We start from the raw sequence: 16,817 nt of genomic DNA, 5'->3' as shown, positions 1-16,817 counted from the left end.
GAGGGCGTTAAAGTTACTTGAACACTCACATGACCATTTTCTCCTTCTTTTGGGATCTGTACACCTACCACTATGTCTATTATTATTTCCAGAAAGGGGGCAGGGGTGGGAGGCAGGAAGCCAAAGCAATGTAGACAGGAAATGGGAGGGTTTTTCTTTCTTTCTTTCTGAACAAATCCCTCACCTATAAAATAAGATGTTTAGATTATATGGCCTGGATCTTTTCTTCCCCCTGTGCTTTAAAAGGAAAGGATAACTAACAAGTATTCAGAGCTTCCTAAGCACCTGATACTATATTATCTTACATAGTCCTCAGGACAATCTTACAAGGTACTATTATTATCCCCATTTTACAGATAAAGCAGCTAAGATTCAGAGAGATCAAGTAACTTGCCCACGGTCGCCCAGCAAATCAATAGTAATGTTCAGATTGAACCTAAGCAGGATGATTCCAGAGCCTGCAGTCAACAGCCGTGTTTTGTTTCTTTTCAGGTTAAGTGGGTTTCCCAGAGCATCCCGACACACAGAACAAACAAAAGGATGGGTGGCCCGGGACCTGGAAATGGTCCAGGGTTTGTGAGCATCAGGCACTGGGATCAATCCAAAATCAAAGTTTAAACAACAGTTACCTTCACCCCCAAACTGTCTCATTGTCTGACTGCTGAGTTTGGATCAGCGCTGTAGAGGACGTTGCTCTGCGGTGTGATATTAACGTCTAAAAGTCACTATGCCAGTATTAACAGACCAACATGGGGGCGGGGGATCTTTCTCTAAAATATGAAGTAAGCAGTTGGAGTGTAGAAAAGAGCTTGGTTGCATTTCTAGAGAGCAAACCCCAGAAAACCCAGCGACTTAGTAATTCTAAGAGATATCTACAAAGTGTGCTTTGGTTACAAGAATGAACTGGGTGCCTCTGAAGAGCTGCCTCTGTTCTCTGCTTGGATTTGCACTTGCTGCAAACTTCTCTGTAAGGTTTATCCGGTGGAGTGAGCCTGTTGGAGGAAAGACGATGGGCCCTGGCTTTTTTTTTTTTTTTTAAGTTAAAAGGTGAAACAAATAACCCCTGTCCCCATCCATCCTTAGAATTACACTTTCCAGCAAAGTCCTTTTCGTGGTAGATATAATCCTAATTAAAAATAAATTGCATGCTGTATAGAACTTTTAATGGAAAAGATAATCCTATTACGTATGAGAATATATCCTGATTTTCTTTCCCGCTAAACTGTGGGAGATATCGGATCAGGCTGAGCCCCCCTATTGTCGCTGCTTCGAAAACTTTCCTGGAGCCCTAATCCGTCACGTGACGCCCGTGTCAATCTCGGGGTCTGCACGCGAGTTTCACAATGCGGGCATTAGGCTCGGTAACAGAAACCCAGCTTTGCGGAGCCCGCAACATTTGCATGACGAGGAAACGCGGGCCATTGTGGGGCCGTGTTTGTTCTCAGGATTGCGAGACAGTTGCCGGTGAAGTTGCTAAAACCCAAAGAAAGGGGCTCCTTTGAGCCATCCCGGGCCTTTGGTATGATAACAAGTCGATTTGAGCGGCTTTGTGGCGCCCGGATCAGCGCCGGGGGAGGGCAAGCGGCGATCCCTTCCCCCTCCGCCTCCAGCCCCGCCTCCTCGGACAATTGGCTTCCCGAGGGAGTTGCTGTAGGCGCTGGTGCGCTATTTTAAATCGTATTTCCATAATCTGGAGGCTGCAGGCCCGGAGCTCTTAATGCTCGCGTGCCTTCACACCGCTAGGCCGGCTCGGAAAGGCCTCCGCGCGCCAGCCGGGACAGTTGCTCGCCGCCCTGCTCCCTGACTCCCTGCTCTGGGCTCTGCGCTCCGCGCTCCCCGGCGCCGCCGCTGTCGCGGCCACTTGGAGCGGCCGAGGAGCTGGCAGCGGATAAGATGCTTTGGGCTACTAGCCGCGCCAGATCCCTCCTCCCTCCTCTTGGCTTTTGCCTGCTCCCCCCCACCTCCCCCACCGCACCACCTGCACTCCTTTGTTTATTTCAGTCTTGAAAATGAGCATGATGACGTGGACGCGCTTTGAGTAAAAATATTAGGTAGTTCCCATTCTCCCGCCAAGCCAAAAACCCAAATTTCAACAGCGCGCTGCTGGGCTCCAGCGGTACCCCCCCAGAACTAAGAGGCGCGGGGGCGCAGGGGGCGCACTTGCGTCTCCCAGCCACTCGCGGGCGGGCTCTTCGCAAAAGTCTACTCACGGGGGCAGCTGAAAATATCCTCTATCTGCGACTCCGGCCCCACCGCCCTCTCCATCCTTCCTCCTGCCCTGTTCTGGGCTCGGCAGTGGCAGCACACCGACCTGAACTCTCGCGGTTACACTAGCGGCAGTGCGGAGGCCGCTGTCCGACAGCCGAGCTCGGAATCTGTCCGCGTCCGGGCTGGCCCGGCACGGGGTTGAGGAGCGAGTGCAGGAACCTGGGAGCGCCAAAGGTCACCAGCGGGCCAGGGTGGGAGTATTACGGGCTCGGATGGAAGACGGAAAGTTCTTTCGGCTGCTCATACTCTCCGAGAAATGTCTCTTGGGCGGGAGCAGAGAGAGAGAGCAAGCTATTAAATGGCAGTTGAGAGGGGGGAAAAGTGGAAGAGAAAGCTGGGAATTGGGCTCCTGTAGGGGGCGTCGCCCTTTCCACGTTCCAGCGCGTCCGCTGTGCCTGGCCTCTTTACTTTGAGCATTACCAGGCCCACGAGGTGGAGGAGGCAGGGAAGGGAACCGAGAGGCAAGATCGCTCTGAGGAAGCCCCCAAGTATCCACAGTCTAGCGCATCCCCCCTCCCCAGTCTCATAAGAGCTCTTATGATGTTTGGGCTGCATTTTTTGCCCTCTGGCAACTCCAGAGCTCCTCTGTCATCCTTCTCCACCCTCACTGCCCACCCAGCTCCCTGCTTGGTCTCCCTACTCTGGGAGGACTTCTGTAACTCTTCTGAAAAGACCCCAGACACATCCCCTCGGGTTTGAGGGAAAGGAAAACACAGATAGGGTGTTGACAGCAGAACTATAATCAGGATTCAGAAGAACATTTGCTAAATGCAGTCTGCTTATCAAATCCATCGCCTTAAAAAAAAAAAAAACCTCCCTGTGGGTGACTTTTTTTTTACCTCTCCTCCTTCGTGTGTATTGGCATAGCCTGCTCAATAAATCTCTTCAATAAGAATCAGTAAGAATCTGTCTTGCTCGGGTTTGGAGACCCATCTCCCTGGTCTTCAGGGATACTAGGGGGAGGGAGGAATACCTGTGCGGGCAGCGCAACGCCTGACCAGCCGGGAGACCCGCCCAGCCCAGAGCTGGCAATGCCGAAGCTCCACACTTTAGTAGGCAAGGCAGATGGTTAAGTTCCCCCAGGTTCGTGCCAGGTTTCAACGTCATGCTGTGATTTTGTTCTTCTGGAACGGGATGAGTATTGCTTCCCAGAGCGGCCCTATTAGAACAGAAAGAAAATCCTCTTAAATAGGCGGAACAAGGCATCAGGAGGGAAAGTTCTCTAAATGCACTTTAATACTAGCCGCGTATTGTGTGGAATTCAGCGCCCATCACCGTTTAGCCAGAGAGCTATGGTAGTGATTGGGGATGAATAGAGGAACATAATGGATACATGTGGCGTTTGCTCATTATATTCAAGTTAGCCCAACTCCGCTGTGGAAACTGTTCAACTTTTTCTCCCCTTAGCTTGTCACAGTTAAATAATACAGACATTGGGGCCTCCGATGGGATCGCCTGCCACGCCATTCTATTTCCACTACTAACGAGGACTTCATAAGCCTTTGATACTGTCTGATCTTTGAAACCTTTCCAAATCTCCTCAAGCTTATGCTAAATCCTATTTGGAACTTTTTTCCCCCTTGTCTGCTAGCGCCCAGGGCTTAAGAAAGCCATTTGGACAATGACATATATACTAACACGTCGCAGAGCTCTTTTCTGAAAGGGAAGTGGCAGCTCTGATCACCGGGGCTCACACGAGCAAAACACAACTGCGTACACAAATCTGAATAAAATCAATTTTCCCTTATCCTTCGGGCTCCTAAATCGAGAGGCTATTGCCGAGCGCCGTGGGAAGCTGGGAAAGAACGCGAAGTGAGCCTCAACCGGCAGAGCAAGTCTGTGCAGAGGGGGCCGCGAGCGGTTTCAAAGCCTCCGAAGTGCAAAACGCAGAGAGTGAGCGCGGGGTCCCGAGCCACTGGGGCGAAATCCCATATGATGGCTGTCAGTTCAAGCAGCCAGCATAGGAGGGGCACAATTAACAAAACCGTCCGCTCCTTTAACGCCCGGCGACCCGTGCCAACTCCTCTACAGGCAGAGCGCTGACAGGAAAGAAAAAAAGCAAAAGGAGTTAAAGAAACAAAGGAAAGATTCCCTAATTTTCATTTCTTGTTTTCCCCTCTAAGCCTTTCCACACTAAAGGGATTGTCGGAGGCTGGCGTAGGAGCTGCGCGAGGGCCAGGCCGCCATTGGCTGCCCAGTTCGGATGATTTGCATACCGGCTGCTATAAGAGCGGAGGCGGCGCTCGGCGGCGCAGCTCCAGCGAGAAAAGGCGAGGGAGAGGTGTGGGCCGTGGGCGGCATCCACGCGTCCTCAGAGCCAGCCGGCACATCCAGGCTGCAGCCTGCAGACTTCTCCCGCACACGCCTCGCAAAAAGCGTGCCCTGGGGACCCTGGGACTCAGGCCCAGACCTGCAAACCAGAGAGGAATCGCTCCCTCAGCCTTTTGGAGTAGCGCTCGGGGCTGGCGGCATGAGTCCAGCGAGGCGCGGGGGAATCCCCTGCCTTTTCCCCCTGCAGCTCTTCAGTCTTTGCTGGGTGCTCTCCGTGGCCCAGAGCAAGACAGTGCGATACAGCACTTTCGAGGAGGATGCCCCCGGAACGGTCATCGGGACCCTGGCTGAAGACCTGCATATGAAAGTGTCCGGAGACACAAGCTTCCGCCTGATGAAGCAGTTCAACAGCTCGCTGATCCGAGTGCGCGAGGGCGACGGGCAGCTGACCGTCGGAGACGCGGGCCTGGACCGCGAGCGGCTGTGCGGCCAGGCCCCGCAGTGCGTGCTGGCCTTCGACGTGGTCAGCTTCTCGCAGGAGCAGTTCCGGCTGGTGCACGTTGAAGTGGAGGTGAGAGACGTCAATGACCACGCGCCGCGCTTTCCCCGGGCCCAGATCCCCGTGGAGGTGTCCGAAGGCGCGGCCGTGGGCACGCGCATACCCTTAGAGGTGCCGGTGGACGAGGACGTGGGCGCCAATGGGCTGCAGAGCGTGCGCCTGGCCGAGCCGCACAGCCCCTTCCGCGTGGAGCTGCAGACGCGCGCGGACGGTGCCCAGTGCGCCGACCTGGTGCTGCTGCAGGAGCTGGACCGCGAAAGCCAGGCCGCCTACAACCTGGAGTTGGTGGCCCAAGACGGAGGCCGTCCGCCGCGCTCCGCCACGGCCGCCCTCAGTGTGCGCGTGCTGGACGCGAACGACCACAGCCCGGCCTTCCCGCAGGGCGCCGTGGCCGAGGTGGAGCTGGCGGAGGACGCGCCCGTGGGCTCGCTACTGCTCGACCTGGACGCGGCGGACCCCGACGAGGGCCCCAACGGCGACGTGGTGTTCGCCTTCGGCTCCCGTACCCCGCCGGAGGCGCGCCGCCTCTTCCGCCTCGATCCGCGCTCGGGCCGCCTCACCCTGGCCGGGCCCGTGGACTACGAGCGCCAGGACACTTACGAACTGGACGTGCGGGCGCAGGACCGCGGCCCCGGGCCCCGCGCCGCCACCTGCAAGGTCATCGTGCGCATCCGCGACGTCAATGACAACGCGCCGGACATCGCCATCACCCCGCTGGCCGCCCCGGGCGCGCCTGTCGCCTCGCCCTTCGCCGCCGCCGCCGCTGCTCTCGGGGATGCGGACGCGACCTCGTCGACCGGGCCCGGGACGCCAGAGGCCGGAGCCATCTCTCTGGTGCCAGAGGGGGCGGCACGCGAGAGCCTGGTGGCGCTGGTCAGCACCTCGGACAGGGACTCGGGAGCCAACGGGCAGGTGCGCTGCGCCCTCTATGGGCACGAGCACTTCCGACTGCAGCCGGCCTACGCGGGCAGCTACCTGGTGGTGACCGCGGGGTCGCTGGACCGCGAGCGCATCGCCGAGTACAACCTGACCCTGGTGGCCGAGGACCGCGGCGCGCCCCCGCTGCGCACCGTGCGGCCCTACCTGGTGCGGGTGAGCGACGAGAACGACAACGAGCCGCTCTTCACGCGGCCGGTCTACGAGGTGACGGTGCGTGAGAATAACCCGCCCGGGGCTTACTTGGCCACGGTGGCCGCCAGGGACCCGGACCTGGGCCGCAACGGCCAGGTCACCTACCGGCTGCTGGAGGCCGAGGTGGGCCGCGCTGGGGGCGCCGTGTCCACCTATGTCTCGGTGGACCCGGCTACCGGGGCCATCTACGCGCTGCGCAGCTTCGACTATGAGACGCTTCGCCAGCTCGACGTGCGCATCCAGGCGAGCGACGGCGGCTCCCCTCAGCTCTCCAGCAGTGCCCTGGTGCAAGTGCGGGTGCTTGACCAGAACGACCACGCACCGGTCCTGGTGCACCCGGCACCGGCCAACGGCTCCCTGGAAGTGGCGGTCCCCGGGCGCACGGCAAGGGACACGGCCGTGGCGCGCGTGCAGGCCCGGGACGCAGACGAGGGTGCCAACGGGGAGCTGGCATTCGACCTTCTACAGCAGGAGCCGCGAGAAGCCTTCGCCATCGGCAGCCGAACGGGGGAGATCGTGCTCACCGGCGACCTATCTCAGGAGCCGCCCGGCCGAGTATTCCGGGCGTTGCTGGTCGTATCCGACGGCGGCCGGCCCCCGCTCTCCACCACCGCCGCTGTCAGCTTCGTGGTGACAGCAGGAGGCGGGCGCGGGCTGGTGTCTCCAGCCAGTGCAGCGAACTCGGAGCGCTCTCGCCCTCCCGGCTCTCGGCTCGCGACGTCGGGGCCGGCGCTACAGTGGGACACGCCGCTGATCGTCATCATCGTGCTGGCCGGGAGCTGCACGCTGCTTCTGGCCGCCATCATCGCCATCGCCACCACCTGCAACCGCCGCAAGAAGGAGGTGCGCAAAGGGGGGCCCCGCCGGGAAGAGCGGCCCGGGGCGGCGGGCGGCGGAGCCTCGGCTCCCGGCTCCCCGGAGGAGGCCGCCCGGGGAGCCGGGCGCAGGCCCAACATGTTCGACGTGCTCACCTTCCCTGGCAGCGGCAAAGCGCCCTTTGGCAGCCCCGCGGCCGACGCGCCCCCGCCCGCGGTCGCCGCGGCCGAAGTGCCGGGCTCGGAGGGCGGCAGCGCCACCGGGGAAAGCTCCTGTCACTTCGAGGGGCAGCAGCGGCTCCGCGGCGCGCACGCCGAGGTGAGGCCTTCCTTCGGCTGGGCGCCCCGCTCGGTGCTCCGCGGACAGGCTGGGGGAAGGGACTGGAGGGGTCTGGGTGTGCGGGCGTGGGAGAGGCCTAACCTGTCGCCCTTGTGTTTTTGTCTCTTGCCCAACCCTCACCCCTGCTTGCTTTCCCCATTCCCTGCTGCAGCCCTACGGCGCCTCCCCTGGTTTCGGAAAGGAGCCGGCGCCCCCTGTGGCTGTCTGGAAAGGACATTCTTTCAACACCATCTCCGGCCGAGAAGCGGAGAAGTTCAGCGGCAAAGACAGCGGCAAAGGGGACAGTGATTTCAACGATAGCGATTCCGACATCAGCGGGGACGCTCTGAAGAAGGATCTCATCAGCCACATGCAGAGTGGTGAGGACTCCTCTTTCCTGCAAATTCAGCCTTTCTTCTCTCCCTCCGTTTCCGCAACAGCCTCTCTTCTCAATCTCCATTCCCGGACCCCCTCCCTCTTTCTCACTTTTTTCTGTCCTTGAGTTCCGGATTCCGGCCCGCCTCAAACATGAATTTCAAAATGCCAAGTCGAGGCAGCTCCACCACCTAAAATAAACCAGACTCCCATCCTGTTAGGTTGCTATCTGAGAAGAGAAATTCTGCTTATCAATTTTTTTTTTTCTTTTTTGCTTCCAGCTAAAGCTGAGCCAACTTCGTATTAAAGTGGCTTTGTAGGAGCCAATATTCATTTCAGATCTGGAATCAGGGCGTTCATCTTCTTACACGCTTTCCTTTTCAGCCGCCCTGACCCTGTCTGACGCTTTGAGGATGGAGGCACAGTGTGTGTAATCTCAGTAATCATCATACCCTCTCCCTTTCTCTTTTATGTTAGGACTGTGGGCATGCACCGCGGAGTGTAAGATCCTGGGCCACTCTGACCGATGCTGGAGCCCCTCCTGCGCTGGAGGGCCCAGCACACATGCTTCCACTCACCCCCCAGCCCAGATGTCGACCTTCTGTAAGAGCACGTCCCTGCCCCGGGATCCTCTCCGTAGGGACAATTACTACCAGGCCCAGCTGCCCAAGACAGTGGGGCTGCAGAGCGTCTATGAGAAAGTGCTACACAGAGACTATGACAGGACAGTCACTCTGCTCTCCCCTCCTCGTCCAGGGAGGCTCCCAGACTTGCAGGAGATTGGGGTACCCCTCTATGAGTCCTCCCCTGGCAGGTACCTGTCCCCAAAAAAGGAAGACAATGAAAATGTGTAATCCCATGCTGCATGTTGTCACGTATATACAGGTCACTCCAAGAAGCCCCTAAGTTATTGACCGGTTTCAGTGTTGTATATAGAAATATGCAAGATGTGCCTTAAAATGAAGTTGTTGGAAGCTATTTCCAATCACATTGGTACTGTTTGGTATCTGCAAACAAAAATGTAGTTAACGTAATTTTTATGAAATGTGTGCAGTATTTAATTCTTATCATGCTGTTGACTTTCATTTCCCTTGTGGCTTGCCATTTTCTTAGTGTTTTTAACCTGTACATGGTGTAATGTAATGTTTGTATATAATGAAATTTTGTTATATTTTTATATAATAAAAGCTAAAGTGGAAGTTATTGCCAAAGGAACTGTCTGTAAGACAAAAAAACAAAACATGTTGGAATTACTTAATGGAAATTTATCTTTCACCCGAAACAACCTAGTGTTAGAGAAGTTTTGCCTTGCCAAGTATAACTTGTATATCTTGAGTCTGTGGTAGATTTCAAGTTCAATGTTATTTAATTACATTTGGTTTTCTGTAAACCATGTCACTTAAAAGCAGAGTAATAAAGGATTTGTCATGTGTTTGAAGAATCTGCTAATTGCTTTTTGTGAACTTACCGACAGTCAGGCATTCACAAAAAATCTGAGTACCAGAATTCAACCTTCTTCAAGTGCTAATTATTTGGGCATTATTAACGTTTACAGCAACAGTAAACCTGTGGGATTTCAAGTATTGGAGTCTCATCCAAGTATTAAAAATATTTGTTGCTTTTGTAAAACATATGCATCTCCATATACATCAGGCACTCTATAAAATTCCTGCCCTCATTTATTTACTCAACAAATATTTATGGAACATCTACCAAAAAGTGGAGGAAAGCTGAGTTTGGACTGTTCATTCACTAATTAAACAAACATCTGTAAAGCGTTTCCTAACTGCAATAACTCCTCTAGGGTCTGGGGTTTAAGGTTAAGAAGATATAGTCCCAAGAAGCTCTTACCTTAAATATTAAGGATTTTAATATCAAAAAGAGACTCAAACTTATGGGTGAAAAGACATGATGCTTGAGATGTGTTTTAAAATATTCTAGAAGAAAACATGAGGCTATATGACATGAGATTGAAAAGTATATTGATCATGGTCAATGCACATTGGTACGTGTGTATGTGTGAGTGGAGAAGATTATACCAATCTATTTGCGTGTTTGTGTGTGAAAATGTGCGTAATGGAAGTTTTTTTTAAAAAAAACCACTCAAAAGACCTGTTATAGAATGAAATAAAATTTCATTTTATTTGAAATTAAAATAATAATAATGAGAGCTAACATTTACTGAACAAGTTTTTATATGAGCGGAGCTCCTTACAAAGATATTCTGCATGAATTATCTCATTTATTCCTCAAATAACCCCCATGAGATGGGAACTATCATTATTTCCATTTTACAGATAAGGAAACTGGGACACAGAGAGTTTAGGTAAAATGCCCAAAAGTCACACAGCTGGTAAGTGGCCAGGATGAGATTTAACCCAGATTACTCAAGGCAAGAAAATAAAATAAGCAATGATATTGTTTTCTTTTTAACTTGAAAGAAACAAAGAGTTAAGTAGAAAAGTCCCAATGCATCGCCTTTACTGACTGATTATTGTTTAGCACTTTATATTTGTGAAGTGCCTGTGTTCCTTTATTACTGATTATGGAGAGCGAAGCTCTGTAATGAATAGAGGAGCCCTCAAAGCTGCCTGTTGAATTCATAATTGAAACCAGTGGTGGCCCCAAGCTGAACAGCAGGGTGGGCACACACAAGTGCTTCGCCACCCATGGCCTGTGCGAAGGTCAGCAAGCCCCAGTGGAGAGACCCCAGCTAGACCTCCTATTCTAACAACTAAAGCTTTATTCTTGAGCCAATCTCATCAAATGCAAAGCAGAAAAATGAATAATCCCGCAATGGCAGCCTGAAAGCATCCAATCTCTGAAAGTGTTTGCCGGCTCTTGTCCTTCAAAAGTAAAATAATGTCATTGTCATTATTTTATTTTGTGCTGTGTTAACTATATCATTGTCCCCAAACTTCAGTTATCAAAATCACCATGACTTCACTGTCCTATTTTTCCCTTAGAGAAATGACCATTAAAAGGCCCGATTTTGCTTGGAACTTTAAAAAAAATCAAAACATAATTCAGTCCTTAAAATCGTTTGTTTAAACAAAAAAAATAAGAGGGAAGGGGACTCATCTCAGAGTCAGCCATAGGACCTCTCAGAGAAACAGGAACTAGATGAAAGAAGCTCTCTGCTTTTCTTGAGAAGTGTTGATTCTCAAGCATATTTTTAAGAAAATATATTGCTTTATTAAATTAAATGAGATAATATATATGCAGAATACTTAGGACCACACCTGGCCTACAGTAATACATTCTATCTTCCTCTTTCCTTGCCTTCCTTTGGAGCCAGTCTCTATCAGTGCAGCCCCACCCACTAAGGAAGATGAAACAGACTCAGGATTTCTGGCCTTGTTCTGACACTGGTTTGCTCTCTTTGCTTCTTTCACTATCACTGTGTAGACCAGGGCCTCATATATAGTCGACACTCTACAAGCAAGTATGGTTAAATGAACATCACAAGCAAACTCACAAGCCTTAGGGGTTTGTGATGGTGCCACAAGTCTGTCTTTGGAGGTGGAGGCCTACAACCCTGGGGCACCTTCGCAGTGAACACTGGGACATGGAAGGCACTTGGGGAAGTGGGAGGTCACTTTGAAAGAGAAAACTAGAGCCAGACTTTATCTATTTCATTTTTTTATGTCTGGTCCCATTGACCTGGATGTCCTACACTTCTTATAATAAAATAGCCATCAAAGAAACCACTTCAGAAAATTAAAATATAAGTGGTTTCAACATCTATTGAAAAGTGTGTTCTGAAACAGCAAAAACAGGTTGCATGTCTCCACATACAAATATACATGCACATGGAAAGAAAAAAATATGTATATATATAACCAGGATGAGTTCCATGCCACAGTTAGCTAAATATCTGGTTTATCTCACTCAGCAAAGATAAGTTTTTATCATCCAAAAATTCCATTTTAGAAAATAAGCATATTCACTTTAGTACTGAATTCAGTAACAACAGATAATTGGAAATGCTGTAAGTTTTGAAGGCAAACCGAAGCAAAGTAATATAGTACTTGATGGGGCACTGTGCTTTGCAACAACTCAGAAGGGTTTTGAAAATGCTGTCTAGGTTTCAACAGCTATGCAATAACTCAAGACAGTATTTATCATTCTGTTTCTTCAGGGGAAATAATCTGCAGTGGAATTCACCACCAGGTTCAAAGTCACCTAATAAGAGAAAAGCAGGCAGAAAGAGACAACAGGCTGTTTTAAAAGCCATCACTTAAACCACCAGATTAAACGTGCTCTTGTAGCAAGGACGGAAAAAATCTTCACTCATTATCAGAGTGTGAGATTTGCTCCCTCAAAACTTGCTTAAGAAATTCCAACAAGTCCAAGTGAAGCCTGCATAGTTTAATGGGGAATTAGGAAAATTCCATTTTCCAACCCAGTATGACACTTGGCTAGATCACGGACACCTCGGACTTGACATGTCCTCATCAAAATCATCCTCCCTTCCCTGACATCATTACCAAAAAACTACCCCTCTGGCAACTGTTTTAAACTCTGCAGTTTTCAGACCAAACCCCAAATACTAAAGTCATTTTAAGATGCCATCGAATTTCTTCCTTCCACTCACCAAGGTCTGTTGATTCCATTTCCTAAATATTGTTTAATTGTCCTTTCACTCCACTGTAGCAGGTAGGATGCTCTACTCACATCCCCACTGCTGCCCTCTGCGTTCACTTCTGCTGCGGTGGATGCTTCCGGTTGCCCTATGACGGTCTCCATCCAGACATCTGTCTCTGCAGCTTGAGACTTGCTGAGAGCTTGGGGGTCCACCGGTGTTGGGGCCACAGAAGCTTGGTCAGCTTGTACACAGGGCAGTCTGGAAACACTGGGGCTTTAAGAACTGTCCCTCAGCCCATTAGGGACAGGCATTGGTGGATAAATATCCCAGCTTTCCCATCCCTTGGGAGGAAAACTCTGAGCTGGATTCTACACAGTTCCCCTGAGGGTCTCAAGTGAATTTGAACCCCAGCTGCTCACGGCAGCATCCCACTCAGCCAGACCCCCTTCACTGGCTGTCCCCATGCCCTGTCTCACTTTCCCCACTCTGTTACTTGTACTTCCTGGGATCTGCTCCCAAATAAACTCCCTGCACCCAAGCCTTTGTTTGAGTAACTGCTTTTAGGGAGACTATCTAAATCAGGATGGATGCATAAGAACAAGAACAAGGACACCAGTTTTTCGCGATTACTGCATTTTAGGCACTGCACCAAGCACTTTACAGTTAATCCTCACAACCTTATGAGGTAAGTACTCATTAAACCATTTTACATATGAGGAAAGCGAGACTTGGAGGGGTACGGTAACTTGTCATAGATCACACAAGCTCCTATTAGGAGGAGCTTGGATTTTAAAAAGATCTTTCTGATACAGAATAAGACATCCTGCCTTATATGAACTCTCATTGTTTCTTTCCTGGGTTCTAGCATGAGTCTCCTATCTGCTCTCCCTGGATTCACTACCTGTTTCCCTTCACTCCATCCTCCACGCTGCTGCCATAAAGACCTTTTCTAAAACCTGATTTTGTCACTCATCTGATTAATACCCTCATGACTTTCCATCACCTCTAGGATAAAGTCTGCAGGGCTGTCCACGGCATCTCAGGCCCTCAGTCCTCTGGTCCCTTCCTCCTTCCCCAGACTGGGTACTGGTCCCCCTGCTCCCCAGCATCCACCTGGAACTTCAGCCAGAAGGATCTACTTGTGTTTCACCTTTCCTTCCTGGTCCATTTGCCTAGGATGACATTCTAGTTCCTCTTCTCTTCTCCCCACTCCATCCTTTCTCTTTTCTGGCTCTTTTTCTTATCCATCAAAATTATTCAAGAATCACGTCAGCCCCTCTCCCAGCCACCAGCCAGACAAGGCACAGTGACTTGTGTGCTTCCTCAGCACTTCCTCAGCACGTAGCCTCACCTACCTATCTCCCCACTCCTGGCCCATGAAATCAAGGTCTGTCTGTGTCTTTCATCTCTCCATCCCCAGCACCTGGATCACTGGCTGCTACCTAATAAAGATTCAATAAAGGCACTTGCTGAATGGAATGATTCACTGAGCCAAGCACAAAAGGTCATGGTTACACACCACAACCAAGAGACTCTGCATGTACAAGTCAACAGACTTCCCTACAAGGAGACTGTGCTAAATCTGCCTCCAGAATCAGAATCAGAGGTGACCGAGAGATTCAGCGTCTTATCTACCCAGCTTAGTGCTTAGAGGATTCAGAAGCTGCACAAGCCCTGACCATATAAGTCACCTTAATTATTGAAGGAGAGGCCCTCTGCATCTTCTAGTTTCAGCGCGGCAGCATCTCTTCAGACCCAACTCAAGAGATTCCCAGACGTTGGTACCTGAAGCCACATGGCTCAAATAATCCGGATAATTGTCAAATCTCCGCTTTGTTCCAGGCAAACACAGCAAACAGCGAAGTTCGGTGAAGGCATCAAATCGCTTATTATGCTAAATGTTAGATATTAATCTCTTATTTTATTGAGCCTGTCTAGTTTGCCAAATTTTCTCCCTATCAATTCTAGGAAAGTAGCTGTTGAGGGGTGAGGATTTGCTCCAAATGAATGTCACTAGATCATCAGAAGGGCTGAGCTGTTGGTGGTGGTAGATACCTGGCTAGGAATGGAATCTCAATTTGATTCAGCAACTGACTTTCTGTCGTCACTTAACCTCCTTGTGATTCATTCTGCTTATCTGCCAAAAGCCCTTCATCACCAGCCTCACCGGAGTGCGAGAACAAACTCATGAAGTACAGCAAGAAGGCTAAGCACTGGCTCAGCCATCTTCCTGCGTTAAAGAAATTCAGTGTCACCACTCCGTCCCTGGACCACTCTGTCCCTGGCTCTCCTCCCTATGCTTGTGGTGGAACATCTCCCAGGCTATGTTTACACCCAAAAGCTAGTAAAAATCACATTCTACTAATTATCTAGATATTTTTAGGTACCCATATGGGACTCTTAATTCTTCATAAATCCTTCAATTCTTCCTTTTATTTGGGTGATTGTCTTAACTCACTTGGGTGGTTAAGTTTCTGAGCAACACAGCCTGAGTCAGGGATTCTTTTATTTTTTTAATTTCATTTAATTTAATTTTTTATACAGCAGGTTTTTATTAGTTATCTATTTTATACATATTGGTGTATATATGTTAATCCCAATCTCCCAATTCATCCCACCACCACCACCCGCCCCCCACCCCTGGCTTTCCCCCCTTGGTGTCCATACATTTGTTCTCTACATCTGTGTCACAATTTCTGCCTTGAAAACTGGTTCATCTGTACAATTTTTCTAGATTCCACATATATGTGTTAATATACAATACTTATTTTTCTCTTTCTGACTTACTTCACTCTGTATGACAGTCTCTAGGTCCATCCACATCTCTACAAATGACCCAGTTTTGTTCCTTTTTATGGCTGAGTAATATTCCAATGTATATATGTGCCACATCTTCTTTATCCATCCATCTGTCAGTGGGCATTTAGGTTGCTTCCATGACCTGGCTATTGTAAACAGTGCTGCAATGAACATTGGGGTGCATGTTCTTTTTTTGAATTATGGTTTTCTCTGGGTATATGCCCAGTAGTGGGATTGCTGGGTCATATGGTAATTCTATTTTTAGTTTTTTAAAGAACCTCCATACTGTTCTCCATAGTGACTGTATCAATTTACATTCCCACCAACGGTGCAAGAAGGTTCCTTTTTCTCCACACCCTCTCCAGAATTTGTTTTTTGTAGATTTTCTGATGATGCCCATTCTAATTGGTGTGAGGCGATACCTCATTGTAGTTTTGATTTCCATTTCTCTAATAATTAGTGATGTTGAGCAGCTTTTCATGTGCCTCTTGGCCATCTGTATGTCTATTTAGGTCTTCTGCCCATTTTTTGATTGGGTTGTTTGGTTTTTTAATATTGAGCTGCATGAGTTGTTTTTATATTTTGAAGACTAATCCTTTGTCCATTGATTCATTTGCAAATATTTTCTTCCACTCCAAGGGCTGTCTTTTTGTCTTGTTTGTAGTTTCCTTTGCTGTGCAAAAGCTTTTAAGTTTCATGAGGTCCCATTTGTTTATTTTTGGTTTTATTTCCATTACTCTAGAAGGTGGGTCAAAAATGATCTTGCTGTGATTTATGTGAAAGAGTGTTCTTCCTATGTTTTCCTCTAAGAGTTTTATAGTGTCTGGTCTTACATTTAGGTCTTTAATCCATTTTGAGTTTATTTTTGTGTATGGTGTTAGGTAGTATTCTAATGTGATTCTGTTATATGTAGCTGTCCAGTTTTCCCAGCACCACTTATTGAAGAGACTGTCTTTTCTCCATTGTATATTCTTGCCTCCTTTGTCATAGATTAGTTGACTATAGGTGTGTGGGTTTATCTCTGGGCTTTCTATCCTCTTCCATTGATCTATATTTCTGTTTTTGTGCCAGTACCATACTGTCTTGATTACTGTAGTTTTGTAGTATAGTCTGAAGTCAGAGAGCCTGATTCCTCCAGCTCTGATTTTTTTTCCCTCAAGATTGCTTTGGCTATTTTGGGTCTTTTGTGTCTCCATACAAATTTTAAGATATTTTGTTCTAGTTCTGTAAAAAATGCCATTGGTAATTTGATAGGGATTGCACTGAATCTGTAGATTGCTTTGGGTAGTATAGTCATTTTCACAATATTGATTCTTCCACTCCAAGAACGTGGTATATCTCTCCATCTGTTCGTGTCATCTTTGATTTCTTTTATCAGTGTCTTTTGAAAATCATTTATCGAGAAATTGCTCTCAGAAGAGGAGAGAAGGCGGCTGGAGACCGCAGGGAATGAAAGCTCAACACAGTCATGGTCTCAGTTTCAGCCTGGTCCCACCTGAGCTTTGGAGAACAAAGTGGTTCTCTCTGGAGGCAATGGGCCAGGCTTTCCTACCCTATGTCAGTCATTGGTTTCTGGATAAGAAAGGGGGTACATTGCATCACCTCCCGTGGCAAGGAGGCTCCTGGTAGGCTGAGGGCAATTCTCGCAAGAAGGGACCCATCACAAGCCTTTGGCAGCCAGTATGGTAGCTA

The 16,817-nt window shown here is 49.5% G+C and overlaps 1 protein-coding gene across 2 annotated transcripts; it reads left to right on the top strand.

Annotated features, from left to right (window-relative positions):
* Window positions 1-4,546: 4,546 nt before the first annotated feature.
* On the top strand, window positions 4,547-9,621 carry LOC116743174 (protocadherin-8). 2 transcript variants are annotated; one of them, XM_032611490.1, is made up of 3 exons: window positions 4,547-7,072; window positions 7,536-7,743; window positions 8,216-9,621. In XM_032611490.1, the coding sequence occupies exons 1-3, from the start codon at window positions 4,739-4,741 to the stop codon at window positions 8,590-8,592; spliced, it is 2,919 nt and encodes a 972-aa protein (XP_032467381.1). In that variant the 5' UTR covers window positions 4,547-4,738; the 3' UTR covers window positions 8,593-9,621. The 2 variants fall into 2 exon arrangements, with proteins under 2 accessions (XP_032467381.1, XP_032467380.1); XM_032611489.1 differs by having other exon boundaries at window positions 4,547-7,363.
* Window positions 9,622-16,817: the final 7,196 nt, after the last annotated feature.

Source organism: Phocoena sinus, chromosome 18, assembly GCF_008692025.1.
Source record: "Phocoena sinus isolate mPhoSin1 chromosome 18, mPhoSin1.pri, whole genome shotgun sequence".
Lineage (NCBI taxonomy): Eukaryota > Metazoa > Chordata > Mammalia > Artiodactyla > Phocoenidae > Phocoena > Phocoena sinus.
The sequence above is the reverse complement of the archived record's forward strand: the minus strand, read 5'-3'. Positions and strand labels throughout refer to the sequence as shown.

Coding starts and splice junctions, on each gene's coding strand:
- LOC116743174 (XM_032611489.1), top strand. CDS start 4,739: ATGAGTCCAGCGAGGCGCGGGGGAATCCCCTGCCTTTTCCCCCTGCAG. Junction 7,364..7,535: donor TCCGCGGCGCGCACGCCGAG/GTGAGGCCTTCC, acceptor TCCCTGCTGCAG/CCCTACGGCGCCTCCCCTGG. Junction 7,744..8,215: donor CATCAGCCACATGCAGAGTG/GTGAGGACTCCT, acceptor CTTTTATGTTAG/GACTGTGGGCATGCACCGCG.